Below are 26,331 nucleotides of genomic sequence, written 5' to 3'. Positions count from 1 at the left end.
TTGTTCTGTAGGATCATCTTCCTTGTAAATCCAAGGTCTGAAGTAAACGAGTTTTCGGTCCCAGAGTGTTTGCTCGTAGTGGATTCCACGTGACTAAGTCCGTGAGAGAGAAAAGTTTAAATCCCGCGGCGCCGCTGCCGGTGGAGACTCTCGATTCCGGCTGCGCAGGAGAAACTCTGTGTAGACACTACAAAGTGAACGCTAACCGGTAAAAACAACTGTCCGCTGGTCTGCTATGGTGTAACGCTGTTTATTGTCCCACAGAAACACGGAAAAGGGTTCCGCCTTGACATTAATGTTGTCAACGTCAATGTCAATTTTATTTATAAAGCACATTTAAAAACAACCATAGTCGACCAAAGTGCTGGACAAGAACAGTAGCAATATGTACAATGAACACAATAAAAGTTAAACACAGGTCAGATATGGAACCCACATGGAACCGAAGGCCAAAGCAAAAAGATGAGTTTTTAATTTGGTTTTAAACTCCTCTACAGACTGAGCCGAGCACATGTGGAGGAGGCTCGGTCACCTCTGGACACACCTGGATTTAGGAACAGACAAAAAGGAGCTGGTCAGACCTCAGAGCTCTGAAGGACAGTAGAGCTGGTCAGACCTCAGAGCTCTGGAAGGACAGTAGAGCTGCAGCAGATACTGAGGTGCCAGTGAATTTAGGCATTTAAAAACAATTAATGTTGAAATTAGGCAGAGAGAGAGAGGGAGAAAGAGATAAACACACGACTATTCGACTCTGACGCAGAAGTCACTAGTCTGTTCATGCCCTGGTTTCTGTCGCTATTTTAAAGCTTTTCTCAAGAAGCTTTTAGATTTGGGTAGAGTCGAGCTGGAGAAACTGTGCTCGGTTGAGGCGGTTAGGAGGTAAAGGAGCCGTTCAAAAGACTTTTTAGATTGATTTTCTAAAGGATTAACTAGAAAACTCTGAGAGCAAATTTTGCTCAGAACTTTGATTAAATTGACGCAGCCGGATTCTTTCTAACCTTTGAAAGTGTGATTATACTTTGTGCTATAATTACCGGCTCACTGCAGTGTTTGGCAGCTCCCTCTTAGTTTCACTTTGAGTCTTTTGGAAGAAAAGGCTTTTTAGTCTTGTCACATTTTAGTAAGTAGTTTCGGTCGATAAGTTCTCGGATGTATCAAGCTTTGGACAGACAGATCTCACACAGCACATGGGGGGGGGGGGGGGGGGGGGCGTATACTAATGGTTTAACAGATACAAACACAGCAGAGTGCACTGAAGTGGAGCAGAAAGTACTCCTCTAAATGTACAGACACATGAAGCTCAAAGACACAGAGATGTACAGCTGTCTGCACCAGATTAGAGCTAAATAACTCGTTTCCATCCGTCGTCCCTGGAAACATCAAAATAATCGCCATTCCTATTTAAAGACATAGAAAAATACATTAAAATAATTCAGTGCTGCCCCCAGTGGTTCACAATGAACAAGCAAAAACTACATTTTGTCATAGAATAATGAAGGACCTAAAACCAGCCCCTCTCAGACGCCACTTTTTCAACTCCCTGGTAAGAGTGCAGTAATTTAATTCATTTGGGAGATTATTCCATTGATCCAGTTGATTGCAGTTGATATTTGCGTTTAGCCGCCGATCAAACTGCTTCAGACCACGTGGTCCGTGTACGGCTGTTCTTCCCATCCCGGGAGTCGCCATGCGCGAGCGTGCACGTGTTTCCTCTGTGAGTCTGTGATCAAATCCTCATAATCTGATGTTTTGAAACAATAACTTCGCAGAGTGAGCCTCCTCGCACTGCAGCTCAGACCTCTCAGTCATCAGCAACAGAGACCAGGCCTGAGCGCGTCCGACTCCGCATTTCACAGGGCTGTCCCTGCACTTTCCACACAAATAGATCCTGCTAGCAGCAGTCGCCACAGCTACACACCATCCATCCATCCATGTTCTTCCACCTTTCCGTCTCCGGGTCGTGGGGGCTGTTGGAGCCCAGATCACACTGCACCAGCCCCTACGGCGCCCCCTGCAGGTGGTGGGTCCACAGAAGGACGGCCTCAGGTTCTAACCAGGCCTGTTGGTCTCTCATGAGGAGCTTCTGACCCGCTCTCTGTCTGACCCGTCACCTATAGGACCTGTCTGCCCTGGGAGACCCTACAGGGGCACCAGAGCTCCAGGATCATCCAGGCTCAGACCCTCCCCCACGTTAAGGGGGCGGCTCCAGGAGGGAACAGCTAAACACACGTATCTACTTCAACCATGGCACAGTGGAGACGTGTTCAGGCACATGATTATAATCCCCACGTCTGCAGTGACGCAGGGTCACCAGACGTACGATAACTATCGTATTTGTACGATCATTTTGACCCCTGTCCGACCAATAATTCTAAAAAATGTAGATATTTGAGAGCGGCAGATAAAGTCTGGTTAATCCTCTCTCAGCAGAGCTTTGCTTCTGCTCTGATCTGGAGTCAGGCTGAGCCTCCGTGTTCACACAGGTGTAATATCTGCTGGATGGGTTTTCCAGTTCCACTATCCCATCATCCTCCTGGCTCGGCTGCAGCCGTGGCCTGTGATTGGTCAGTGAGACGTAGCCCTGGCTCACCTCTCGTGAGTTGGTAATTTACCCTTTATCTTTATTACGGCTTCGATCATTATCTTTCCTCACGTGAGTGTGTGTTCTCCAGTGTGTGTTCTCCAGTGTGTGTCGACTGATCCCTGCACCTTAATGAGCTCATCCAGCATCAGAGTGTGAAGAACGAGGGGGATGTTTCGTATTTCAAACCTACAAAAGCTTTGTTGTTGCGCCCGATGACTTTAGCAAACTTGTACACGAGCGTCCGCACGTGCACTGAGGAGAACGACTCCGACGAGGAGGTGAGGCCTGTGTCGTCATGTCATGCGTGTGCGTGATGTAAGGAATGGGACAGTGTGTGAGCCTGTGTTGTAGTTAGTGCTGATGATCTGAGCCATGTTTAACGCAGGTGCTACGGCGCTATTGGCATATTTATAGTGTACGATAGTTCTGGAAGCTTTGGTACGATATATTGGTTTTGAGAATCTGGCAACCCTGAAGTGACGTCTAAAACACCAGCCATTACAAGCATCGTAAAGGCGACTCTTTGTTTTTACTCCGACAATAATGTGAGCAGTAGGTTTGACTGCACATCTATTGTTTTGTTTGAGTCATGTTCTGTAAGCTCTCACTCGTCCAGACGTGCTCCATCCAAGCAAACGTGATGAATTTAGTCATGTGTTTCTTTATAAAGCCTCATTGTTTTTTGTTTGTCCATCAAATCACCTTCACTGGTTCAATCCGGTTCAATCCCTTTTTTCCGCCTTTTCCGTCCTTGAAAAGCGTTTCTTGGAAGTCGTCGGCCTCGGAGACGGCGCTGGATGAGAAACGCAGCTGAAGAGGCTATATTTGGAGCAAAGGTCTAATTATAGCGGCTGGATTTGGGAACGAAATTTCATCTGCATGAAGCGAAAGTAAATATGTGCATATGTTTGCATAACATTTCACCAAAAACGCCTTGAATCTTAGCTCCGCTTTTCCAGGCAGTGAAGGCGGCAGAACCCTGGATGTTCCGGAGTCTGGGCTGAGCAGAGGAGGAGGCGCAAACTCCACAAAGACCTGGGCTTAATCTGTGGACAAAGATCAGGAATGTTCTGTGAAATATTGACATAAAAGCCCTACATTTAAATCTGTGGACACTCTGTTCTCCAACATTGTGATAAGAATAAGTCATTCAGAGCTGGCTGTAAATTACCCCATGTCAGCTCTGCCTCATTATCTATAATCACCGTTTGATTATCATCCGTCCGCCCTGACCAAGATGGCCGTGTCTTTGTAATCTTCTGCTTCTATACAGAGAAACCTCCTGCTGTCAGAGGGCGGGACTTCTATACAGAGAAACCTCCTGCTGTCAGAGGCTGTCAGAGGCAAAGGAACATTTAGTCCTGAGAGTTCACGTGTTTGAGTTGGAGTGAGCGGCGAGACGGCTGAGTCAGAGCACTTTTATCCAGACGCTGCAGGTGAAAACATGGCCGTCGTCAATGTGGACATTTGTAGCTCGTTTTCTACCTTCACATCTACGTTTTGATGTCAGAGCAAAATAGTGCAGCCCAAATGTGCATTTTGTGATGCTTGTTTAAATACCTTGGACTCACTCTGGACAACATGCTCACCTTTGATCAACATGTTACAGACATTCACAAACGGTCCCAACAAAAACTCTATGTCATCCGCAAACTCCGCGCTCTATGTGTCTCCCCCACACCTCCTGCTCCTCCTGTACAACAGCATCATGTCTCCCCACACCTCCTGCTCCTCCTGTACAACAGCATCATGTCTCCCCACACCTCCTGCTTCTCCTGCACAACAGCATCATCCAACCCATCCTGCTCTACTGTTCCCCCTGCGTCTTCAACATGCTCACCATCAAAAACAAGAAAAAAACAGTCTCCAAAATGATTAATCTCCCCATCACAGACCCCTCTGTCATCAATAAGAAAGCAGTCACACGCCTCGCATGCACGATAGCCATGGACTCGGATCACCCTCTCCACACTCACGTCGTCCTGCTGCCATCAGGCCGCGGGGACAGGACGCCGCGGTGGGAGCGGGTACGCTTCAGGAAAAGTTTTGTCCCCTCCGCCATAGCCGCATTGAACGACCTGTAAATTAAATTAATTGTCTGTGAGAGTAAATCCTACGCTGACAGACAAGGCGAAGGGACAGAGGGATATTTTACATCCAATTATACCATGGTCTGGGTGAATACTGGACTCTGATTGGCTGGTGCATTATTTTGGTGTAACCGCACACGTAGTCCGGTAGTTAAATCACTGGGATGTCACTCCGCTGTGGTGGGCGTCGCCATAGCAACGCCTGACACAGCTGAGTCAGATAAAGGCGTAATTAGTGACTGACAGGAACGTATGAGATGGATTTAGTGTTTGCTAAATGTTTGTAGAGGAGAGTGAGCAGCTCGGTTAGCTACTGTTAATAACATATGAGCTTTACATTTCTATTGGAAACGGTTAAGGCTATTCATCATTTTCAGGCGTACATAAAATGATCCTGTATTGAAGCATCTTTGTCTGGATTAGTAAAGTCAAACATAAAAGTTTGAGTTGGGGGGGCCCAGGTGTGAGCGACTCCACCGCAGCTGTTTCCATAAACAGTTGAGCTGGTTGAGCTAGCTTTAGCTTCAGGTTAAACCTTGTAAAAGGTAAATAACTCCTGCCCACGAGTGCCGCATATCGGTGTTTCCTTCCAGGGAAAAGTGTTTCCGGGTTAGTCCTGTTGTGTTGTGATTCTGTGCTGATGTTGTGTCGTTGAGCCTGACTGAGATCCTCGTAATAGCTGCGGAGAATGACTCGCTCTGAGACCAGCCTTCAGTGACCGGCTAATAACCCACACAAAATAGTCCCGTAGTCTGGCAGATTTAGTGACTTTAGTCAATGAAAAACACATTTATTATAAATGTTAGGTTTGTGGGACCCTGGTATAAGCGGATTAAACAACGAGGAGCCACATCAGACGGTTATAATGCACTTCACGGAGTAACGCGTCCACTGCGCGTCGTGGTGTTCTTGACTCCGCGTCGTGCATTATAACCGTCTAATGCACGGCTCCTCGTTGTTTAATCCTTACTTATACAATGGAGATCATTTTCTTCACTCAAACTTGGCTGTAAATACAGTTTAAGTGACGCTAGCCCGCAGTTAGCTTTGCCCGTTAGCCCGTTTGTGAGGAAGCCGGCCACGAGGGGTTGAAATGGGCAGGCAGACTTAACAAAGGTAGAGTTCTCACCTGACGAGCGAGCCCAACAGAACCTCTCAGTGAACATGTCACAAACAAAATGGCCCCCATGACTAGAAGCAGGCTGTTTCCGAAACGGGCAGATTGCTAAGAGCTCTTACGCCAAACCGGATGTGCGTCAGCGTCCGCCATGGCAAGTTGCCTCCGAATTGGTAAGTCAGTTAGGAAGTAGTTAGGAAAAGGAGCCTTGATGCTAACTATCATGGCCACTTTAGCATAGGGACCTCTCATGCTAACTATCATAGCAACTTTAGCATAGGGACCTCTGATGCTAACTATCATAGCCACTTTAGCATAGGGACCTCTGATGCTAACTATCATAGCAACTTTAGCATAGGGACCTCTGATGCTAACTATCATAGCCACTTTAGCATAGGGACCTCTGATGCTAACTATCATAGCAACTTTAGCATAGGGACCTCTGATGCTAACTATCATAGCCACTTTAGCATAGGGACCTCTGATGCTAACTATCATAGCCACTTTAGCATAGGGACCTCTGATGCTAACTATCATAGCCACTTTAGCATAGGGACCTCTGATGCTAACTATCATAGCCACTTTAGCATAGGGACCTCTGATGCTAACTATCATAGCCACTTTAGCATAGGGACCTCTGATGCTAACTATCATAGCCACTTTAGCATAGGGACCTCTGATGCTAACTATCATAGCCACTTTAGCATAGGGACCTCTGATGCTAACTATCATAGCCACTTTAGCATAGGGACCTCTGATGCTAACTATCATAGCCACTTTAGCATAGGGACCTCTGATGCTAACTAACCAGTGATTAGGAGCTATGTGCCATCCCACAAGCCACTGCGCCAAATCCCCCCACCCCCCTCGCCCCCACCCTGGAGTGATTCATGCACAACCACTGTTGATTGACAGGAGCACATTTAATAATAAAAATAATAATATTAAAATAATAAGATTCTGCACAAGCCAAACTTTATAAAGTGATAAATCCATGTTGTCGTCCCCACAGCTCAGTCACATGTCAGTGTTAAAGAGGAAACTCAGGAAACAGATTAAATGCTTTTGTTTTCATTTAGTAGAAATTTAAGCCACATGGATCATTTGCTGCTGTCGCTTTAAGAAACAGCTGCTGAAATAGAATAAGACTAAAGGGAAATGTTTGGATCATTTGGATTTATTTTTCTCCTTAAATGTCTTTGTTTGGACACTATGTTGTTGTTGGACACTAGGGGGCGACATGCACTTTTGTTTGGCCTGCGCTCCACCAATAACTTTAAAGAAGAAGAAAAGCAGCTGTTGGTGATGTCACTTCCCTTTCCCCTGTTTAAGGACGGATTGTGCAAATGCAGCTGAAGCTCTAGTTCCCGAACTGCACAGATCTAACAGTCGACCCATGAAAGGTTAAGGAGTTAGTTGCTAGTGTTAGTGCTTAGAGGCTACAATTTGATGGTTTCGGATTGAGCCGCAGTCCGGTTTGATACTTCCTCCTAACGGGAAAGGACCTCCCACCAGCAAGTACCATTAGCTCAATGGGTGAAACCACATGAAAGTTCAGCAGGTAAGTTATTCACATCTTACATAACATGAAATGATCTGTGTTCAAATCAAAACAAAGACAAAATACAAATCAAACGTCATAAACAAAAGGAAACACAAAGCAAAGTTAAACCGGTTTCCCCCCCGGCCACATGGTCCAGCCTAAGATTTCAAAATGGCCGACAAAGACCACGCCCCTTCCTTTCTCCCCACCAGGTGATACTGGTAAATGATATAATTATTAACACATGAATCGGAGGTTATTGTGGCTGGTGTATATTGCAAACGAAACAAAAGAAGCAAAATAACAAACACACACACTGGGACAAACCCACTTGTGTATTGGTGACTCCGGTCCGGTGGCAGTGAAGTTGCAAACATGGTTTTCTGTCCAGAGACACCAGGGGGCGATGAAAGACCCTCCAATCATCCCATTAACACTTGTATCACCCCCACAGGGACGACGGGAGGGTTTATTAAGGTAAACACGTTACTTAGTGCTGCTTTATATTTCACGGAGGTCCAAACAAATGTCATACAAAAGGTTTGGATCTTACGGGGCTGAATCACAGTTGTTTATTAAATCCAATAATAATGACTGTGATTTGAAAATAATGCAGTTCATTGACTCCTGTTCTTATTATTTTTTCCAATGTAATAATAATATTTAATCAGAGTCTTCTCGGTTTTAAAACTTCGACGCCGTTTTCCATTCGCTGGATGGGTTAGGGTTAGGATGAGTACTTCAGCCGGGTTAGAGAGCGGGACAGCACACACAGCCGCTCAGGGGGGGCTCACGGTCGGGTCCGGAGCGAGAACCCCCCCTTAAATGACCTCTGGACTATGGCACGGGTCTCTCTTCAGCTTCATACCTGGCGCAGTGAGGGGGGTGAGCGGGGGCTGGACCTGGGCTGGACAGACACTCCTGGTGAATGAAGTTCGTCCCGGAGCTTCTTCCTCCTGCAGATCCATGTTTGGGCCCAGACGGGGTGATCGTCTGCACGGTCCTCATGTTGTGTAATGTTTTTAGCATAAAAGTATTTTTAGATTGGAAAGGACGGAGGGAGGAGCACACGCGATTTCTTACTTCCTGAATCCTGTAAAGATGAAGACTGTAAACTGCTCACACTGAAGAACACCTGAGCACTGCCTGGACGTGGCCACAGTCGTTCTGAGGCTCGGCTGTAATTCACTGTAATGTGTGCGTTTGATCCGATCAGCTGCGCCGCTAAAGCCATCGTCTTCAAACCGGAGCCGCTCCAGATCGATATCACGGCGCTGACGGCGTCCGCACCGTGAAAACAATCACTGCACCCCTGGGTCACACGTCCAAACCTCCGCCCTGGATCACACGTCCAAACCATCTCCGTCCTGGATCACACGTCCAAACCATCTCCGTCCTGGATCACACGTCCAAACCATCTCCGTCCTGGATCACACGTCCAAACCATCTCCGTCCTGGATCACACGTCCAAACCATCTCCGTCCTGGATCACACGTCCAAACCATCTCCGTCCTGGATCACACGTCCAAACCATCTCCGTCCTGGATCACACGTCCAAACCATCTCCGTCCTGGATCACACGTCCAAACCTCCGCCCTGGATCACACGTCCAAACCTCCGTCCTGGATCACACGTCCAAACCCGGTCTATAAAACATCTTACATCTGCAGAAGTGTTGCTCTGATGAACTCCAGAGCAAACCCTGTCCGCCCACGACCCGCACACACAGAGCCAGAGCCTCCACTCCTCGTTTTACATAATTGAAGCTAAAAGCGAAGCCCCCGCGGTCGTCTCCTCATTAAAACACATGTCTGCTCTCCCACAGCTGTCTCGTGTCTCGTTATTCGCCGTCTCGTCTGATTCGCTGGTTCTCGTGAGCGCAGAACTCCTCAGACGGCGATCACTGGTTTGTAATGAGCGGCGGTGCGTTCAGGGACTGAAACAGTGTGCCTGAAACAGCCCGGGGCGGCGCCGTAACCAGGCCGGGCGGCGCGGTTTACATTAACGGGCTCTTCATTCAGTGGCGTCACGGCGGCGGCGAGCGGCAGGTGACGGGGGAGACACAGAGGAACATGTCAGATACCTCACACCTCATAATCAGGACTGTGACTGATGTGATCATGAGCCGTCTGAGCGTCTTTCAAAGGCAGGACATCGTGGGACAAGACGCACGTTTCCTGTTGTTCTGTGGAGCAAAGATGGAGCCACAGCCGAGTGTAAACACTGCAAATAAAACTAAATGATCAAACTGATGTGAAGTGATTGCAAAGCTGTAAAAAGGGGCTCTTCTCTCTGCTGCTTTTCATTCAAGCCACTTCCTGTTTAAAGGATCTATATCCTGCCATCCCAAAGTAAAGTATAGGCATTTATATGATATACTGTACCTCTGCCGCTATGGAGCACTATTTTTTGTGAGAAATATAAGTATTTTCTGGGGGTATTTTGCAAACCCGGAAGACACAACGCTTCGATTCAGTTAACTCCGCCCCCTCTCTCCGAGTTGATCCGCCCATACAACATTAGCAGTAAAAGAAATATAAATATCACAGCAATAAGTAAGGGATAAAGTATAGAACGCTGGTCATTATCTGTAAAATATGCACCGCCAGGACGAACCGGGTCTTGTTTCGCCTTTTCCCGCTTATTATTCGGCCATTTTCCAACTGAACACACAACATAAACTTCGTACACTTTTATGAAGGTCGAAAGGTTTATTTAATGACTTCCGCGACAAATAGTTCCCAAAAGTTTGCGCGTTGCTCGGCAACGTTTGGCTAGGCTAGAAGCAGCACGGCTAGCAGCTAGCCTAGCTACTTAGCTGAAGGTGCAGTTGGAGGAGGTGGTGAATCTCTGGGTAAGTTGAAAGTCAGACTCACGATTCCCCGACTTCTCTCTCAGTGACGGGACAGATAGTGTCGCTGCTACGTACGTGTGGAGTGATATGAAAACACCAACTCAGACGTCCTTTATCAGGAAATAATGACCGGGAGAACGTTGGGAAATCCCATTCAAATCAACGGAGCTTCTACTTACGCTGTGAAGAGCCGTATAATAAATGCAGTTACTTCATTATGCAGCTATAAGGAGTTAACATCTGCAACACAGCTTCATGTATGGCTAACACACATGCTAGCACACACGCTAACACACACATGCTAGCACACAAGCTAACACACACACACTAACACACATGCTAGCACACACACTAACACACACGCTAGCACACAAGCTAACACACACACTAACACACACACTAACACACACACTAACACACATGCTAATACACACGCTAATACACATGCTAACGTGTTTTGATTGACACACCGCTCTGTCCTGGCCGCTCCATCAGGTGTTCACATCATGAGACTCGCGTTAGTTATTAAAGTGAATCCACTTTGCTTCAGGTGAAGCTTCACAAACTTCCATCAGAGACAGAAAAACACTTTTCTGGTGAAAGTCGCTGAATCCTGGAGAGAAATTCCAGCTCCTGGTGAATAAAGTCCTGTCCCTCACAGCCAAACACGCTTTACTCCGTGACATCATCATTAGGTAAGAATAAAGAACAGGCGTGTCCAGAGTAGGTTAGAAAGAGCTCCAGCTTCACATCCTTCAGTGCAAACATGACGTCAGTTCAGACTCAGGGGCGTTTGTTTTCTCCGCAGGGGCAGCGCGGACACTAAGCCTTAAGGCATTACATCACAGGCTCTTCCTGTTTGACACGAGGACTTAAAAAACGTCCGAGTCGTTTCCCCGAGAGGACGAGTGTTTTTCTCAAAGGACGGGGCGTCACTTTGAAGCATCTCTTCACATGTTTTCTGTCTCGTACGCAGACCTGCTTGTAAAAATAGACTTTAAAGGGGCTAGATGCAAGTTTGCCATTTTTTTACTCACCACTGCCACCTCAGGTCATGCGTGTAACTGCAGCTTCTATATTAAGCTCGTGCATGACGGCACTTCAGACCCGAATAACAGCTTTCTGAGTGACAGGATTTAGAGGCAGTTGTGGTGAACAGGTCTGAGCTCAGTCTACACATGAGGACATGGAGGAACATACAGAATTCTAACATTTTTAAACTCCGCATAGTCCCTTTAAGCTAATACTGTAACAAGCTTCACGTCGACGACAAAAACACTTTAAATCATCAACTTTCCAGCGGTTAAAACGGTCCGAATCAGAGCTTTCTTCGTAGCTTTACACTAACTCACTAACTAGCTCATACTGTATCTATGTGTAGCTGTTTGTAGCTCCTCCTCCATCGAACAGTTCCAGAAGTGAACCCAGGGCAGATCCTCCAACCCAAAGCTCAAAGCCTGACTCTGTCGCCTCATGAGACTCACAGGCGTCTAAAGTCCATATGGGATAATGTGAGCCCACACTCTCTCTTTTCCTTTTTTCATCTCCTCTTCTCCTGAGACGAACCTGGAGCTGTGTGACATAAGCCTTTTATTTTTCTTTGTAAAGTCTGAAGCTTCTGGGCCAGATTTAAGCATCGTGAGTCATCCCTGTGAGAGGGACGGAGCCTGTTTCAGACTTTTACAAACGCCACGCGAGCGCCGAGCACGAAATAACCCAAACACGCGACGATGCACTGCCTCCACGCCACGCGAGCGCCGGGCACAAAATAACCCAAACACACGACGATGCACTGCCTCCACGCCACGCGAGCGCCGAGCACAAAATAACCCAAACACACGACGATGCACGGCCTCCACGCGAGCGCCGGGCTGTTTTTAGCACCGTGGAGGAGCACAGTCCCAGCTCACATGCGAGGGAGGGGGGCGTCCGCGGTGCCGAGACTGAGCCGAGGATCAGAACGAGCAAAAATCCTCCACTGCTTCATCCATGATAAGTTTTGGCTGATGTTAATGGCAGAGCCGCGGGAAGATGTTTTAGTTAGGGGGCGCTGAGGGACAAATGCACCCCCAAAATACTTTCTCTGTGCAGAAATCCTATTTATTAACCTCTTAACTCCCGCCTGAACCAAGAGCATTTTCTCCAGTTCAGCTTTACCCAAATCCTGTAGGCCAGTGTGACGCCTCATTTGAAAGACCTACAAAACTAAATGGATCTTTTTCCTGTGTCAGGACACCGAGACTCTGAGTGAGTAGGTCGTTAGAGACGCTCCACTTCACAGGTGTTTCCTCACAGGTGAGAGTAAAGGCAGTTTCTGGGGAGGAGCCGGGCCGACCAAGACTCCTCCCCTTTGGTCTTTATCCAGGCTGCGGGCTGAACAGAACCGTAGTTTGCTGACGAAGCCTTTTGGATGAGAGACGAAACATTCCAGACTCCAACCACTGAGTCCAGAAGACGACTCCAACACCTTCATTGAAGAATCATTTTTCTTTGAACCTTGTGGCTTATAAAACCGTGCAGTTCATGCTGAATATTGTGTCATGTGTCACTTCGCTCCTCCGCCTCATCCTCACCGAGCTCAGAGCAGCTTTGAACACGGGTAACACGCTTAATAAAAGTACATGTACCTGTCGGCCACGTGCACGGAGATAAAAGTCCAGTCTTTCCCGTGTGATGACGGAACGTTCAAATGCACTCGGAACAGCTGAGGCTTCGAGACCGATTTATGAAAAAAAAAATACAAATCTTGATCATTTTTTCTGGGTGGGGCTCATCATGAGGTGCGTTCAATAATAAACTAATGTTCATCTTCAGGCAGGTTCTGCTCTAAAGGCTGCGCTCGGGAGGGTGCGTTATTTAAGAAAAACAGGCGACTGAGGCTGGTTCATCACGAGCAGCTCTTCTGTGTTAACCTTCACATGATGTTCCTCTTCACATCGCGCTGCCTCGTCTTCCTTAGAATCGACGTCAGATTGAAAACAAAAGCGAAATCGCCTTGTTTGAGCGTCGGTTACGCACAGGCTCAACACGAACACCCCTCACACCAAACACACCCCTCACACCAAAACAACAACAGTTTTCCATAAATAAACCACACGTGCCTCAAGTGCCTCAACACCAGGTCTGATCTGAGTTTTAAGGAGACGTTTCCACCTCCTGATGATGCTCCTGGAGCCACAGCTCAGTCCAAAAGAAAGAAGCACATTTCACAGGGGACAGAGCAACTTTTTTTTTCAGTCGCTCCTGAATCCTGCAGCTGCAGCACAAATGTTCCAAAACGCTACAGTTTTCTTACAGCTGCTGCATGACTCTGTAACTCCTCCACAGCCGATATGACAGTTTCTGATCAGGTAAATCCTGTACATTTTGTAACTTTGTGCATTGGAGCGGTGTCCAGGCGAGGCCTCTCTGTCCCGCCCGCTCACCTGGATCTGCAGCAGTGGAGGGACACTTTTATTTATTTCATCTTTATTAAACATTGCGCTGCATCAGCATGTTACGCGTGTACAAGAGAAACCCCCCCTTGCAAACCCACCGCCCTCCACAGGTCTGGGGAAACATGGGGAGGGGGCACCACATCATCGCAACGCGAGTCTGTGCCCCCTCCTGTCCTGCCCACTTTTTGCTCTAGGTATGACACTGAAGATTGCAATGAGCGCCCCTGTCTGCACCCTCGTCTGCGCCCCCGTCTGCGCCCCTGTCTGCACCCTCGTCTGCACCCTCGTCTGCGCCCCTGTCTGCGCAGTCGTCTGCGCCCCTGTCTGCGCAGTCGTCTGCTCTACAGCCTGCGCTCTGAACCACCAGATCTGGCTCTGGATCTTTGACATCGCAGAAGTTTATTGAAACAAGGCCACAGTGAATATGTGCTACGATCAAACACACACCTGTTCCTTTGGGGTTAAATACAAACGATATAAGACTCTTCAAACTGTGCCTTAGGAATGTTTTAGTCCCTCTTCGACTATTTTCATTTAGTCGAAGAAAACATCCGGACACGTTACTATCTGACTACAACATTCCTTTCTATTATAAAGGTGCCATGTTTATAATGATCACTCAGGCCTTAAACCCCCCCTAATGGCGTCCACGGCCCCGCGCCGGCAGAACACCTGCTCCTCTCTGTGCAGACCCTCCTCTGGAAACACGAACTCCCCCGAGCTTCACGTCTGTTTGGAGCTGTCACAAACAACCACTTATCCTCCATCATCCAGCGGAACCGACAGGAGCGCACGGGGGACCGGCCGCCGCCGCCGCCGCCGCCGCCGCCGCCGCCGCCGCCGCCGCCGCCGCCGCCGCCTAGCGGGCGGAACACGGGGGTTTATCCGCTCATGATCGGGGGTGGACTTACATAGAAGTGGAGAGGCCACGGGTGAAGTGTCAGAGAAATGAACCACAAACCAGAGCCGAGGAGGGGGGCGGAGCTTACACTGGAGTAAAGGGCGGAGCTTACACTGGAGTAAAAGTACAGATACTCCAGTAAAATAGAATTAGAAAGTACAAATCCATTGCTTTGCGGCTTGAAAAACATGAGAAAACGACGGGAGCAAACTGTCTTCCTTGTGAGTCAGTGGCGTTTTCCTCTGCACAGCGCCACCTACTGCCCTGGAGTGAACATGATCAGGGGCTTGAAATAAAAACATGTACTTTTTACTTTGGTGCCTTTTAAGTGCAGGTCCTTCAAAACTTTACTTAAAGGGACTAGATACAAGCTGATCATTTTATGCTCACTACTGCCACCTCAGGTCTTACGTGTAACTGCACCTTCTATATTAAAGGGATGTTTCAGGATGTTTGACACAGGGCCTCATTTCCTCGTTATCCAGAGCGTTGATGATTTCTGGAGATGTTTTTTTTGTAATTCATGCAGTTCTTATGTTTGAAGAGTTTCGTGGCGCTAGGCTAGTGCAAGGCTAGTGCATGTCTATGGTATCAGCTAGCCTGCATTAAAAATTTTAACCATTTTGCATTTAAAAGACCTTATATTTGAGCAGCAGCAGCTTCGTGGTTGTATAAGCTACGCGGCGGCGGAGTGATCTGAGAGAAAATAGTCCCCCGGGTTTCGGGTCGACCCGCGCATCACTAACACAGACATGTATATGGTTAGTCTGGTGTTATCAGTGACTCAGGTGCTCTGTGGAGTGGGTCACACTGTTTTTAATGCAGGCTAGCTGATACCATAGACATGCACTAGCCTAGCACTAGCCTAGCGCCACGAAACTCTTCAAATGTAAGAACTGCATGAATTACAAAAAAATATCTCCAGAAATCAGGAAATGAGGCCCTATGTCAAACATCCTGAAACATCCCTTTAAACTCGTGAATGACGGCCCAAAGTAAGCAGGATTTAGAGGCAGTTGTGGTGAACAGGTCTCACATTAGGACATGGAGGAACATGTAGGGGGAGGAACATACACAATGTTAACACGTTTAAACTCCGTATAGTCCCTTTAAAGCAGGGGGCCCAAACAGTTCGTCTCCGAGGCCAAAATGAAAAAGTGCCCGAGAGTCGCGGACCAAACAAAGCCATGTCAGTGAACACTGCAAATAATAATGACTTTATTAGCATAGTTATAGTTACTTTATGTTATGTTTTGGTGGCCGATACATGTTTATGTGAATCTATCTATGCAAATAACATGTTACATTAAAACAAATGTTAGCTATAGGAAAAGCTGGTACCGCTTTAGAATACAGCCCGCGTTCCAGGTGTAAGTAACAAGAGGGTAACAAGGGTAACAAGAAGTAACTACACCTACTCTGACATGGGGGAACAATGTAAGTGTGAGGGAAGTGTTTCATGTCTTAGTGCTGATGGTTGAGCACATGTGAGCTAGTGCTGATGAGCACATGTGAGCCCCCACAGCTCCATATGTCCCTTACATAAACGCACATATGCGGCTCTGGGACCTGGCAACAGAGCGTATTTTCTCTGATACATTTGTTCAGCATTTGTGTAAACGTTTCTACATCACATTGTATCATATCTGTGAGAGGAGACGCTCATTATGACCAGTGTTCATATGTACAGATCCAAACAGTGGAGAGTTTTTAAATGGTTAAAATCAGTCCAAAGACGGCTGAGAAACATCCTGTTAAAGTCTTTAATCAAAGCTTAAAAAAAGAGATCGAAAACACGCGTGTTTCAAAACGTGTCAACAATGATGTCGTTGAAAATGTACTTGAAACAGAAATATTTATGCATTTCCCTTTTCACAAAACAAAAGTGTCCGTCCAGAGAAGAGGAGAGAGAGAAGAGGAGAGAGGAGGAGAGAGGAGAGAGGAGGAGAGGAGAGAGGAGGAGAGAGGAAGAAGAAGATCTTTATTTATATAGCCCCTTTCACAGACATGGTCACAAAGTGCTTTACATGAGACAGTTGTACGTTCACTCCACACTCAGTGTAAAATACGTTTGTATCTTCAGCGCCCCCTGGGGGAGACTGTCAGAGGCGCTTTCGCGACTACACACGTCTGCGCCAACGGACCCTCTGACACCACCATACATTCACTCACATCATTCATCCTGGCCTATTGTACATGTTTTTAGTGTTAGGGGAAACCGGAGAACCCGGAGGAAACCTACGCAGACACGGGGAGAACATGCAAACTCCACAGAAAGGCCCCGTCTCTGGTGGGAATCGAACCCGGACCTTCCAGCTGTGAAGCGAGAGCACTAACCGCTGTGCCACCGTCAGAAAGGAGAGTTTCATAAAACACTCATTATCTCAGAATCTACAAAATAATCTGTGATTTTGCTTCTGTTTGGCTTAGATTTCTCAGGAACCTCGGACGTAGAATGAACCTGTTTCCACCTCTGGAGAGCTGAGAGTCTCACCACAGCCTGAGTCCACAGCTGTAACACAGAACACGCTGTGGTGCTACAAACATCATGACAAACGCTTTTACTTGTATCAGAATTGTGGACTCAGCCTTGAAAGAAGTGAAAGAGCTGATATCACCCAGAGGAACCACAGGGCACATCGCTCTGGCTGCTCACATGAAAACCTCCATATTTATAACGTCCCCAGTGTCTCCTCTCCCTCTGAAGTCTGTCCTGCTCCTCTCGCAGTAAATACACATTTTTCAGAAGGTTAAGAGACTAAATGGAAGTGCAGGGACCGCAGACACAGAGCCCTGTCCTGACCTCGTCTCAAAGCACTGTGGGCGTTTGACAATCTGAGTCTCCTCTCTGTGGATGGACGTGCCCTGGAAACGAGAGACCGGTGGTTTAGTCTGGGTTTCGTCTGGGTTTCGTCTGGGTTTCGTCTGGGTTTCGTCTGGGTTTAGTCTGGGTTTCGTCTGGGTTTCGTCTGGGTTTCGTCTGGGTTTCGTCTGGGTTTAGTCTGGGTTTCGTCTGGTTTAGCTCTGGTTTAGCTCTGGTTTGGAGGCTTCTCTGCACACGCTCAGTGGGGTGTGAGGGGGACACAGTCTGTGGCGTTAGACTCGCTCCGTCCCCGCTGTGAGCGCGACGTGACGACTCTTCAGCATCTCAGTGAGGCTGCAGATTCTACACTTCCAGCCCTGCACTAACCCTCTGTGCTGGGTCTGTTAGATCAGTGCATCTCTCAGTGAGGCTGCAGATTCACTCAGAGGAAAATGAACTTCCAGCCCTGCACTAACCCTCTGTGCTGGGTCTGTTAGATCAGTGCACATACGCAGCAGCTGTGGGACCTGGCACACATCTGCGGCTCTGGGGACGCCATCGCTGACATTTACATGGGACAGACAAACACGCTGGTCAGTGCGGGACCAGAGAGTATGTACAATGTTATTAGTTAAAGGCTGTGGATACTTAGCAGGACCGGCCTTTCTTTCCATTGTTTTCGCTGTTGTGCCTCAGCTCGCTCTGAATTCGCCAACTCACGTGAATGCTGCTCCTTTATCCACACGCTTTCACAACAACGATGCGACGATGTGATCAGTAACAGTGCAAGGTCAAGGTCAGGTTTATTTCTACAGCACGTTTACAACGACCACGGCTGCCCAAAGTGCTTCCCAACACAAACAGATGATTAAACTATGATACAAATACAAACAAGACTTTACGTCAAAATCAATGAACAAAAATACAATGGAGGAACAGTTGAACATCTTAAAAAGCCTGTGTAAAGAGGTGGGTTTAAGGGAGGACTTAAAACTCGGGGCCAAACGGATGCTGAGGGGCGACCGTTCCACAGTCGGGGGCAGCAGCAGAAAAAGCTCTGTCTCCTCTGGTTTTCATGTGTGTTTTGGGCACATCCAGGAGGAGCAGGTCAGCTGAGCGAAGTGCTCTGGACGGGGCCTGGACAGAGAGCAGCTCAGACAGATACAAAGGTGCCATTTAAACATTTAAAAACAATTGAAAGAATCTTAAAGTTGATTGTGTGACAGACAGGAAGCCGGTGCAGACGGGCGAGCACAGGTGTGATGGTGCCGGTCAGGAAGCGGCCGCTGCGTTTTGGACCATTTGTAGCCTTTTAATGGATGCTTTGTCCAAACCACAGTACAGAGCATTACAGTAGTCTAAACGAGTGGTAATGAGCGCATGTGCTGCTTTTTCAAGTTCGTTTAGAGGAATGTAGGATTTGACTTTACTTAAGAGGTGCATCTGGAAAAAGCTGGTTTGGACTGAACTGATTTGCTTGTGTAGTTTAAAAGATCTGTCCAGCATTACGCCCAGATCCCTCACAGATGGACCAACATAAGGAGCGAGTGGGCCAAGCAGAGCAACATCTGCAGCCTTAAAATGACCAGATAAAGCCATCTCTGTTTTCTTTTCATCAAGATTTAAAGGATCTGTATCTGCTATTTTAGCCATTCCAAAGTTAAGTATAGGCATGTATATGAATGATTGTACCTCTACCACTATGGAGCACTCATTTATGTGATAAATATAAGTGTTTTCTGGAGGTATTTTTCAAACCCGGAAGACAAAACGCTTTGATCCAGTTAACTCCGCCTGTGCCGTGTTTACGTGACTGAGGACACGCGTGAAGACCAGACAGATACACATGAACTCGTCTAAGCTCAGGTAAGAACATCTCAGTATGTGAAAGCCGTGGCCTGTTCCTTTAATACAGAAGCTGCAGTTACACACACGACCTGAGGTGGCAGTAGTGAGTTTAAAATGACCATGTAGCCCCGGTAACACACTTTTGTACAAGCACCTGCAGGCGACCGTTCTGCTGAAACAGAGAAAAGTGGTGGATCTGAATGAGACTGACTCTACAAAAGAATCTCCCTCTTTGATTTAAAAACACCTTAAGCTCAATCTGTCATTATTGTTTCTGGGTCAGGCAGTGCATGAGGAGATGCTTTGTGGTCAATTCATGATTAATCAGTCAATCATCTCAGCGTTGACTTTGCCGGGGCGTTTGAACCGGACGGCCGGGGCGTTTGGACCGGACGGCCGGGGCGTTTGGACCGGACGGCCGGGGCGTTTGGACCGGACGGCCAGGGCGTTTGGACCGGACGGCCGGGGCGTTTGGACCGGACGGCCGGGGCGTTTGGACCGGACGGCCAGGGCGTTTGGACCGGACGGCCGGGGCGTTTGGACCGGACGGCCGGGGCGTTTGGACCGGGGCGTTTGGACCGGACGGCCAGGGCGTTTGGACCGGACGGCCAGGGCGTTTGGACCGGACGGCCGGGGCGTTTGGACCGGACGGCCGGGGCGTTTGGACCGGACGGCCGGGGCGTTTGGACCGGGGCGTTTGGACCGGGGCGTTTGGACCGGGGCGTTTGGACCGGGGCGTTTGGACCGGGGCGTTTGGACCGGACGGCCAGGGCGTTTGGACCGGGGCGTTTGGACCGGACGGCCAGGGCGTTTGGACCGGGGCGTTTGGACCGGACGGCCAGGGCGTTTGGACCGGGGCGTTTGGACCGGACGGCCAGGGCGTTTGGACCGGGGCGTTTGGACCGGACGGCCGGGGCGTTTGGACCGGGGCGTTTGGACCGGACGGCCGGGGCGTTTGGACCGGGGCGTTTGGACCGGACGGCCGGGGCGTTTGGACCGGGGCGTTTGGACCGGGGCGTTTGGACCGGGGCGTTTGGACCGGACGGCCAGGGCGTTTGGACCGGACGGCCAGGGCGTTTGGACCGGACGGCCAGGGCGTTTGGACCGGGGCGTTTGCACCGGACGGCCAGGGCGTTTGGACCGGGGCGTTTGGACCAGGGCGTTTGGACCGGACGGCCAGGGCGTTTGGACCGGGGCGTTTGGACCGGACGGCCAGGGCGTTTGGACCGGGGCGTTTGGACCGGACGGCCAGGGCGTTTGCACCGGACGGCCAGGGCGTTTGGACCGGACGGCCAGGGCGTTTGGACCGGGGCGTTTGCACCGGACGGCCAGGGCGTTTGCACCGGACGGCCAGGGCGTTTGCACCGGACGGCCAGGGCGTTTGGACCGGACGGCCAGGGCGTTTGGACCGGGGCGTTTGGACCGGACGGCCGGGGCGTTTGGACCGGGGCGTTTGGACCGGACGGCCAGGGCGTTTGGACCGGGGCGTTTGGACCGGACGGCCAGGGCGTTTGGACCGGGGCGTTTGGACCGGACGGCCAGGGCGTTTGGACCGGACGGCCAGGGCGTTTGGACCGGACGGCCAGGGCGTTTGCACCGGACGGCCAGGGCGTTTGGACCGGACGGCCAGGGCGTTTGGACCGGGGCGTTTGCACCGGACGGCCAGGGCGTTTGCACCGGACGGCCAGGGCGTTTGCACCGGACGGCCAGGGCGTTTGGACCGGACGGCCAGGGCGTTTGGACCGGGGCGTTTGGACCGGACGGCCGGGGCGTTTGGACCGGGGCGTTTGGACCGGACGGCCAGGGCGTTTGGACCGGGGCGTTTGGACCGGACGGCCAGGGCGTTTGGACCGGCCGGGGCGTTTGGACCGGACGGCCGGGGCGTTCGGACCGGGGCGTTTGGACCGGACGGCCAGGGCGTTTGGACCGGACGGCCAGGGCGTTTGGACCGGGGCGTTTGGACCGGACGGCCAGGGCGTTTGGACCGGACGGCCAGGGCGTTTGGACCGGGGCGTTTGGACCGGACGGCCGGGGCGTTTGGACCGGGGCGTTTGGACCGGACGGCCAGGGCGTTTGGACCGGGGCGTTTGGACCGGACGGCCAGGGCGTTTGGACCGGACGGCCAGGGCGTTTGGACCGGGGCGTTTGCACCGGACGGCCAGGGCGTTTGGACCGGACGGCCAGGGCGTTTGGACCGGGGCGTTTGGACCGGACGGCCGGGGCGTTTGGACCGGGGCGTTTGGACCGGACGGCCAGGGCGTTTGGACCGGGGCGTTTGGACCGGGGCGTTTGGACCGGACGGCCAGGGCGTTTGGACCGGGGCGTTTGGACCGGACGGCCGGGGCGTTTGGACCGGACGGCCGGGGCGTTCGGACCGGGCGGCCGGGGCGTTCGGACCGGACGGCCGGGGCGTTCGGACCGGAGCGTTCGGACCGGACGGCCGGGGCATTTGGACCGGACGGCCGGGGCATTTCGGGCGCCGTGTGGCTGATATTGCCTGGATGTTTGCGCGGCGACATTATTAAAACTGAAGTGAGCGTGTGGAAAACAATGAACAGGTGGAGAGAGAGGCAGAGATGGGGTCAGTGGAGTCAAGTGGATTTATGTATGAGGACAGAGAGGAGACGAGGACGCGCCGGAGACCTGCCGACAACAACAAATTACCTCTCAGCCCGGACGGACGAGGAAACAGAGCACGAGGCACGAGGAGCAGAGCAAATCCACAGACTTTGAGAGTGTTACTTTCATCCCGAACTCTTTAAAATCTACATTAAAATCTCCTTTATCTGCACAAACCCGAGTGTGTCTGAATCATCCACAAATCTCTGATCAGTTCGATGATTACGCTTCATCTTTACTGAAATATCGAAGGTTTTCATACCTAGACCAAGACATTCAACTATTTCACGCTTTTCATCAGCAGAAAGATCCTTTTTCTTTCCCTTATTGCTTGAAAATGATGATCTGCTTAATAAAGTGGAACATCCTTTTTCAGTAGTTTCTCCCTTAACTGGACTTAACCTGAAAACTAATCTTCACAGGTCTCAGAGACATCATCCATCCATCCATCTTCTTCCACTTGTCCGTTGCCGGGTCGTAAATCACGTTGCACCAGCCCCTATGCGCCCCCTGCAGATGGGGGGTCCACAGAAGGATGTCGGTCTCTCATGAGGAGCTTCTGACCCGCTCTGTGTCTGACCCGTCACCTATAGGACCTGTTTGCCCTGAGACCCTACAGGGGCACCAGACCCCACGACATCAGAGCTCCAGGATCATCCAGGCTCAAACCCTCCACCACGTTAAGGCGGCTCCAGGAGGGGCAGAGACATCAATCAAAATCATGACCTTCATATCGAAATACATATCGAATCGTGACAAAGGTTAAATCAGGCCATTGGATTTGTATCTGACCCACAAAAAGCTTTGGATTTGCTTTACAGTCATTGCGAGATGTTGCTTTATGTAATTATAGCAGTAAAATAATGACAAACATATTATTATTGGGGGGCCCTGAGAGATGTTTGGGTGGGTAAGGGGGCCGCCATGTCCTGGACTTTGGGAATCGCTGCACTAATGATTTCCAACAAGGCTTTGACCTCACTTAAATGTGGTCGGTGGACTGACAACAGCTGCAAACATCTGGATCTTTCATAACTTGCGATGTTTGGCTACATGCTCACGACTTTAGGACAACTAGGTTTATTCTCCAAAGAAAACGTGACGTTCAAACAGGTCGAGGCTGATCTCCTGGTTGGTTCTGTCTTCATTTCCACTGGACTCACATGTTTCGAATCTAATTTCCCCAAAACATTGATTAAACAAGCTCCTCAGTCAGTATTTCTCACAGCAACAGCAGAACGTCCCCAGAGCCCAAGGCAAACTCGGGGCCGCAGTAACTGCAGAAACATGTACCATGCATAATTCAAGACGCTGCTTTTTGAATCAATTTGCCCAAACCACACACAGCCAGAAACAGCCGGAAACAGCCCGAAACAGCCCGAAACAGCCCAGCCCGAAACAGCCCGAAACAGCCCGAAACAGCCCGAAACAAACAGCCCGAAACAGCCCGAAACAGCCCAGCCCGAAACAGCCCGAAACAGCCCCAAACAGCCCGAAACAGCCCCAAACAGCCCGAAACAGCCCGAAACAGCCCGAAACAAACAGCCCGAAACAGCCCCAAACAGCCCCAAACAGCCCCAAACAAACAGCCCGAAACAGCCCGGGCGCCCACGCTGGAATCCAACTCGTGTTTAGACTCAGCCGGGAACGTCTGTTTCTCCTACGTGGCTGATGATGCTGTCGTTCTACTGCTCCAAGGAACAAGACAAGCCCCGAAACCTGTTCAGATCAGCCGAGAAGAAACACGCAGAGGCAGTGGAAATGTCAGCTTTGATATTGCAACGTGTTATTCTTTTTCACTGTCTTACATAGATAGATCTAAAACAGCTCAAACTAAGGCTGTATTCAGGTTTGGGTCTTTTATGCAGGTGTGAAAACAACAAACAAATCCTGGTGCGGATCAAAGAACCGGAGCGGGATCCACTTTCCAGGTGGTCTCGGTCCGGTTCCAATTATTCACTTATTTCTGTAAAAACTCAAATTCCGCCTGTTTTTTTTGTTTCAAAGCTGAATAAATCAGGCTAGGAATTAGATATTAAAAAATCCCTCTGCAAAAACCTTCAGAATGTTGTTGTGTCTCAGCCTGTAAAGTGTGGAGTCTGTGGGAGCTTCTATAAGGGCTCAGGCTCTGCCCGAGTGCGGCTTCTCTCATTCAGAGAAAACCAGCCCTGAAGTTTTGTAGCGAGTGCGCATGCTCGGCCCGTTCTTCCACTTTTCCGCTCCAGCGTCTCGTAGGAGGAAAAACACCATATTTGGGTGAAAGCGTCATCACGGGGCCCCTTAGCAGGACACGTGGATGTCAAATCTGTCAATATTTATGAATGAAAACCCGCGGGAAAGACGGCCTTTCTACTTCCGGGTCGCCCCCACCTCGCAGACAAAACATCATCAAATAAACATCATCATTTTTATATCTGACATGAAAACTAAGATGTAAAGGGAGGAAAACAGATACAAATCTCCACTTCCACCACTGCGGGAAACATCAATACTTTCACCTAAAGTGTCTCGCCTTAAGGTCAAAATATACTCGTTTACTCTGAAACGACACAAACAAATGAGTGGGAACAGCAGGTAATACTCTAAGATCAGCAGATATAGTTGATCAGCAGAAAAAGGTTGATTTGACCTTCAGTTGCTCCTGGATCCCGTTGAAATTCAGAGACTCTTTTCCAACCAGGAACCTTCTTGCTGTGAGGAGGGCGCACTAACCACTGCGCCACCTCTGCAGGTACAACACTGTGACGTCTGACCTCATCGCATTCATCTTCTACCAGAGCCATATTCCACTCAAAACATAGCTTAACCTCTTAACTCCCGCCTGAACCGGGAGGATCTTTTTCCTCACGTCACATTTTTTTTTTCCATCATTTTTTTGTTGGTGTTCAACTCATTTTTGTAACTCTTTTGTCATTTTTTGGTCATTTTTTGGTCATTATTTTGTCACATTTTTATCACATTTTTGTCATTTTTTTGTCATTTTTTTGTCACATTTTTGTCATTTTTTGTTATTTTTTTGTCATTTTTTAATCAAATTTTTGTCATTTTTTTGTCATTTTTTTGTCACATTTTATCACATTTGTATCAAATTTTTGTAATTTTTTGTTATTTTTTTGTCATTTTTTTGTCATTTTTTAATCAAATTTTTGTCACATTTTTATCAAATTTTTGTCATTTTTTTGTCCTTTTTTATCACATTTTTATCACATTTTTATCACATTTTTATCACATTTTTATCACATTTTTGTCACATTTTTTATCACATTTTTGTCATTTTTTTGTCATTTTTTTGTCACATTTTTGTCATTTTTTGTTATTTTTTAATCAAATTTTTGTCATTTTTTGTTATTTTTTTGTCATTTTTAATCAAATTTTTGTCACATTTTTATCAAATTTTTGTCATTTTTTGTTATTTTTTTGTCATTTTTTTGTCATTTTTTGTCATTTTTTAATCAAATTTTTGTCACATTTTTATCACATTTTTGTCATTTTTTTGTCCTTTTTTTGTCACATTTTATCACATTTTTGTCACATTTTTGTCATTTTTTTTGTCAATTTCTTTTGACATTTTTGTAACTTTTTCATCAATGTTTTCTCACTGTTTTGTCACATTTCCATCATTGTTTTCGTCTCAGTTTTGTTGCTATTTTCACACCTTTTTCCCAGAAGCTTTTGGATTGGGGTAAAGCCAAACTAGAGGTAATGTGCTCTGTTCAGGCGGGAGTTAAGGGCTTAACCAAACAAACGTCAGACACCGACTCCCCGCTCTCACCGTAGAGGATGGTCACCATGGAGACGGGCATCACCAGGACCCCCAGCAGCATGTCGGCGACGGCCAGCGACATCAGGAAGTAGTTGGTGGCGTTCTGCAGCTTCTTCTCCAGCGACACGGCGAGGATGACCAGGATGTTTCCCATCACGGTCAGCGCGATCACCACCAGGATCAGCAGCGCCGCCCAGTTCTTCTCCACCGCGCCGCACGCCGGGCCGTACCAGCTCGCGTTGGTCAGCGCCAAACCGCCGTGGCAAACCCGCGGACCCGTGTCGTTGTGCGGGTCTTTCGGCGAGTCTGGACGGTCGCTCGAGCTCATGTCGGTGAGTCAGAGACAGAGAAACGCAAGCGAAGTACGGAAAACTGCACCGTTTTGTCACCAGCCCCAAACCAAGACTTCGCCTCGTCTTGAAGGAGGATTATTTGTGCAGAAAAGTGAACAAATACGTACGTTTCCATCCATTCTGATCCAAAATGTTGACCCACACGAGAATCGCCTTGACATTTCTTCAAACCTGGACTGAAGTAGGAAGAGTCCGGTCCAGACGCCGCCTTTCCCCAAAGCGGAACTTCAAAAGAAAGCAAATAAATCACCGCCTAAGCTCGATATGTCCGAGCGGAGCGGAGTCGATCCAGAAGTAAATAATAGCCTTTCCCCCGATCCTCAGACGGATAACGGAATAAGCCGGGCTCCTCGAAATGCCACGGGGCCGGGAATTCCCAAGGCTCGATCGAAGGCTTCCCGGCGGATTTCGAGCGGAGG

General features: G+C 48.9%; 1 protein-coding gene across 1 annotated transcript in view; it reads right to left on the bottom strand.

The window, feature by feature from the left end:
• The window catches only part of LOC306968370 (5-hydroxytryptamine receptor 2A-like), a gene marked incomplete at its 5' end in the record, with an annotated part of 82,250 nt that extends 56,363 nt beyond the window's left edge, over window positions 1–25,887 (bottom strand). Inside the window, one exon of the mRNA XM_079563714.1 lies at window positions 25,569–25,887. Within this exon, the coding sequence (XP_079419840.1) occupies window positions 25,569–25,887 (319 nt within the window). The remainder of the gene's footprint in view (window positions 1–25,568) is intronic.
• Window positions 25,888–26,331: the final 444 nt, after the last annotated feature.

Source organism: Gobius niger, assembly GCF_951799975.1.
Source record: "Gobius niger genome assembly, chromosome: 9".
Lineage (NCBI taxonomy): Eukaryota > Metazoa > Chordata > Actinopteri > Gobiiformes > Gobiidae > Gobius > Gobius niger.
This window is presented reverse-complemented; position numbering and strand designations above follow the sequence as displayed.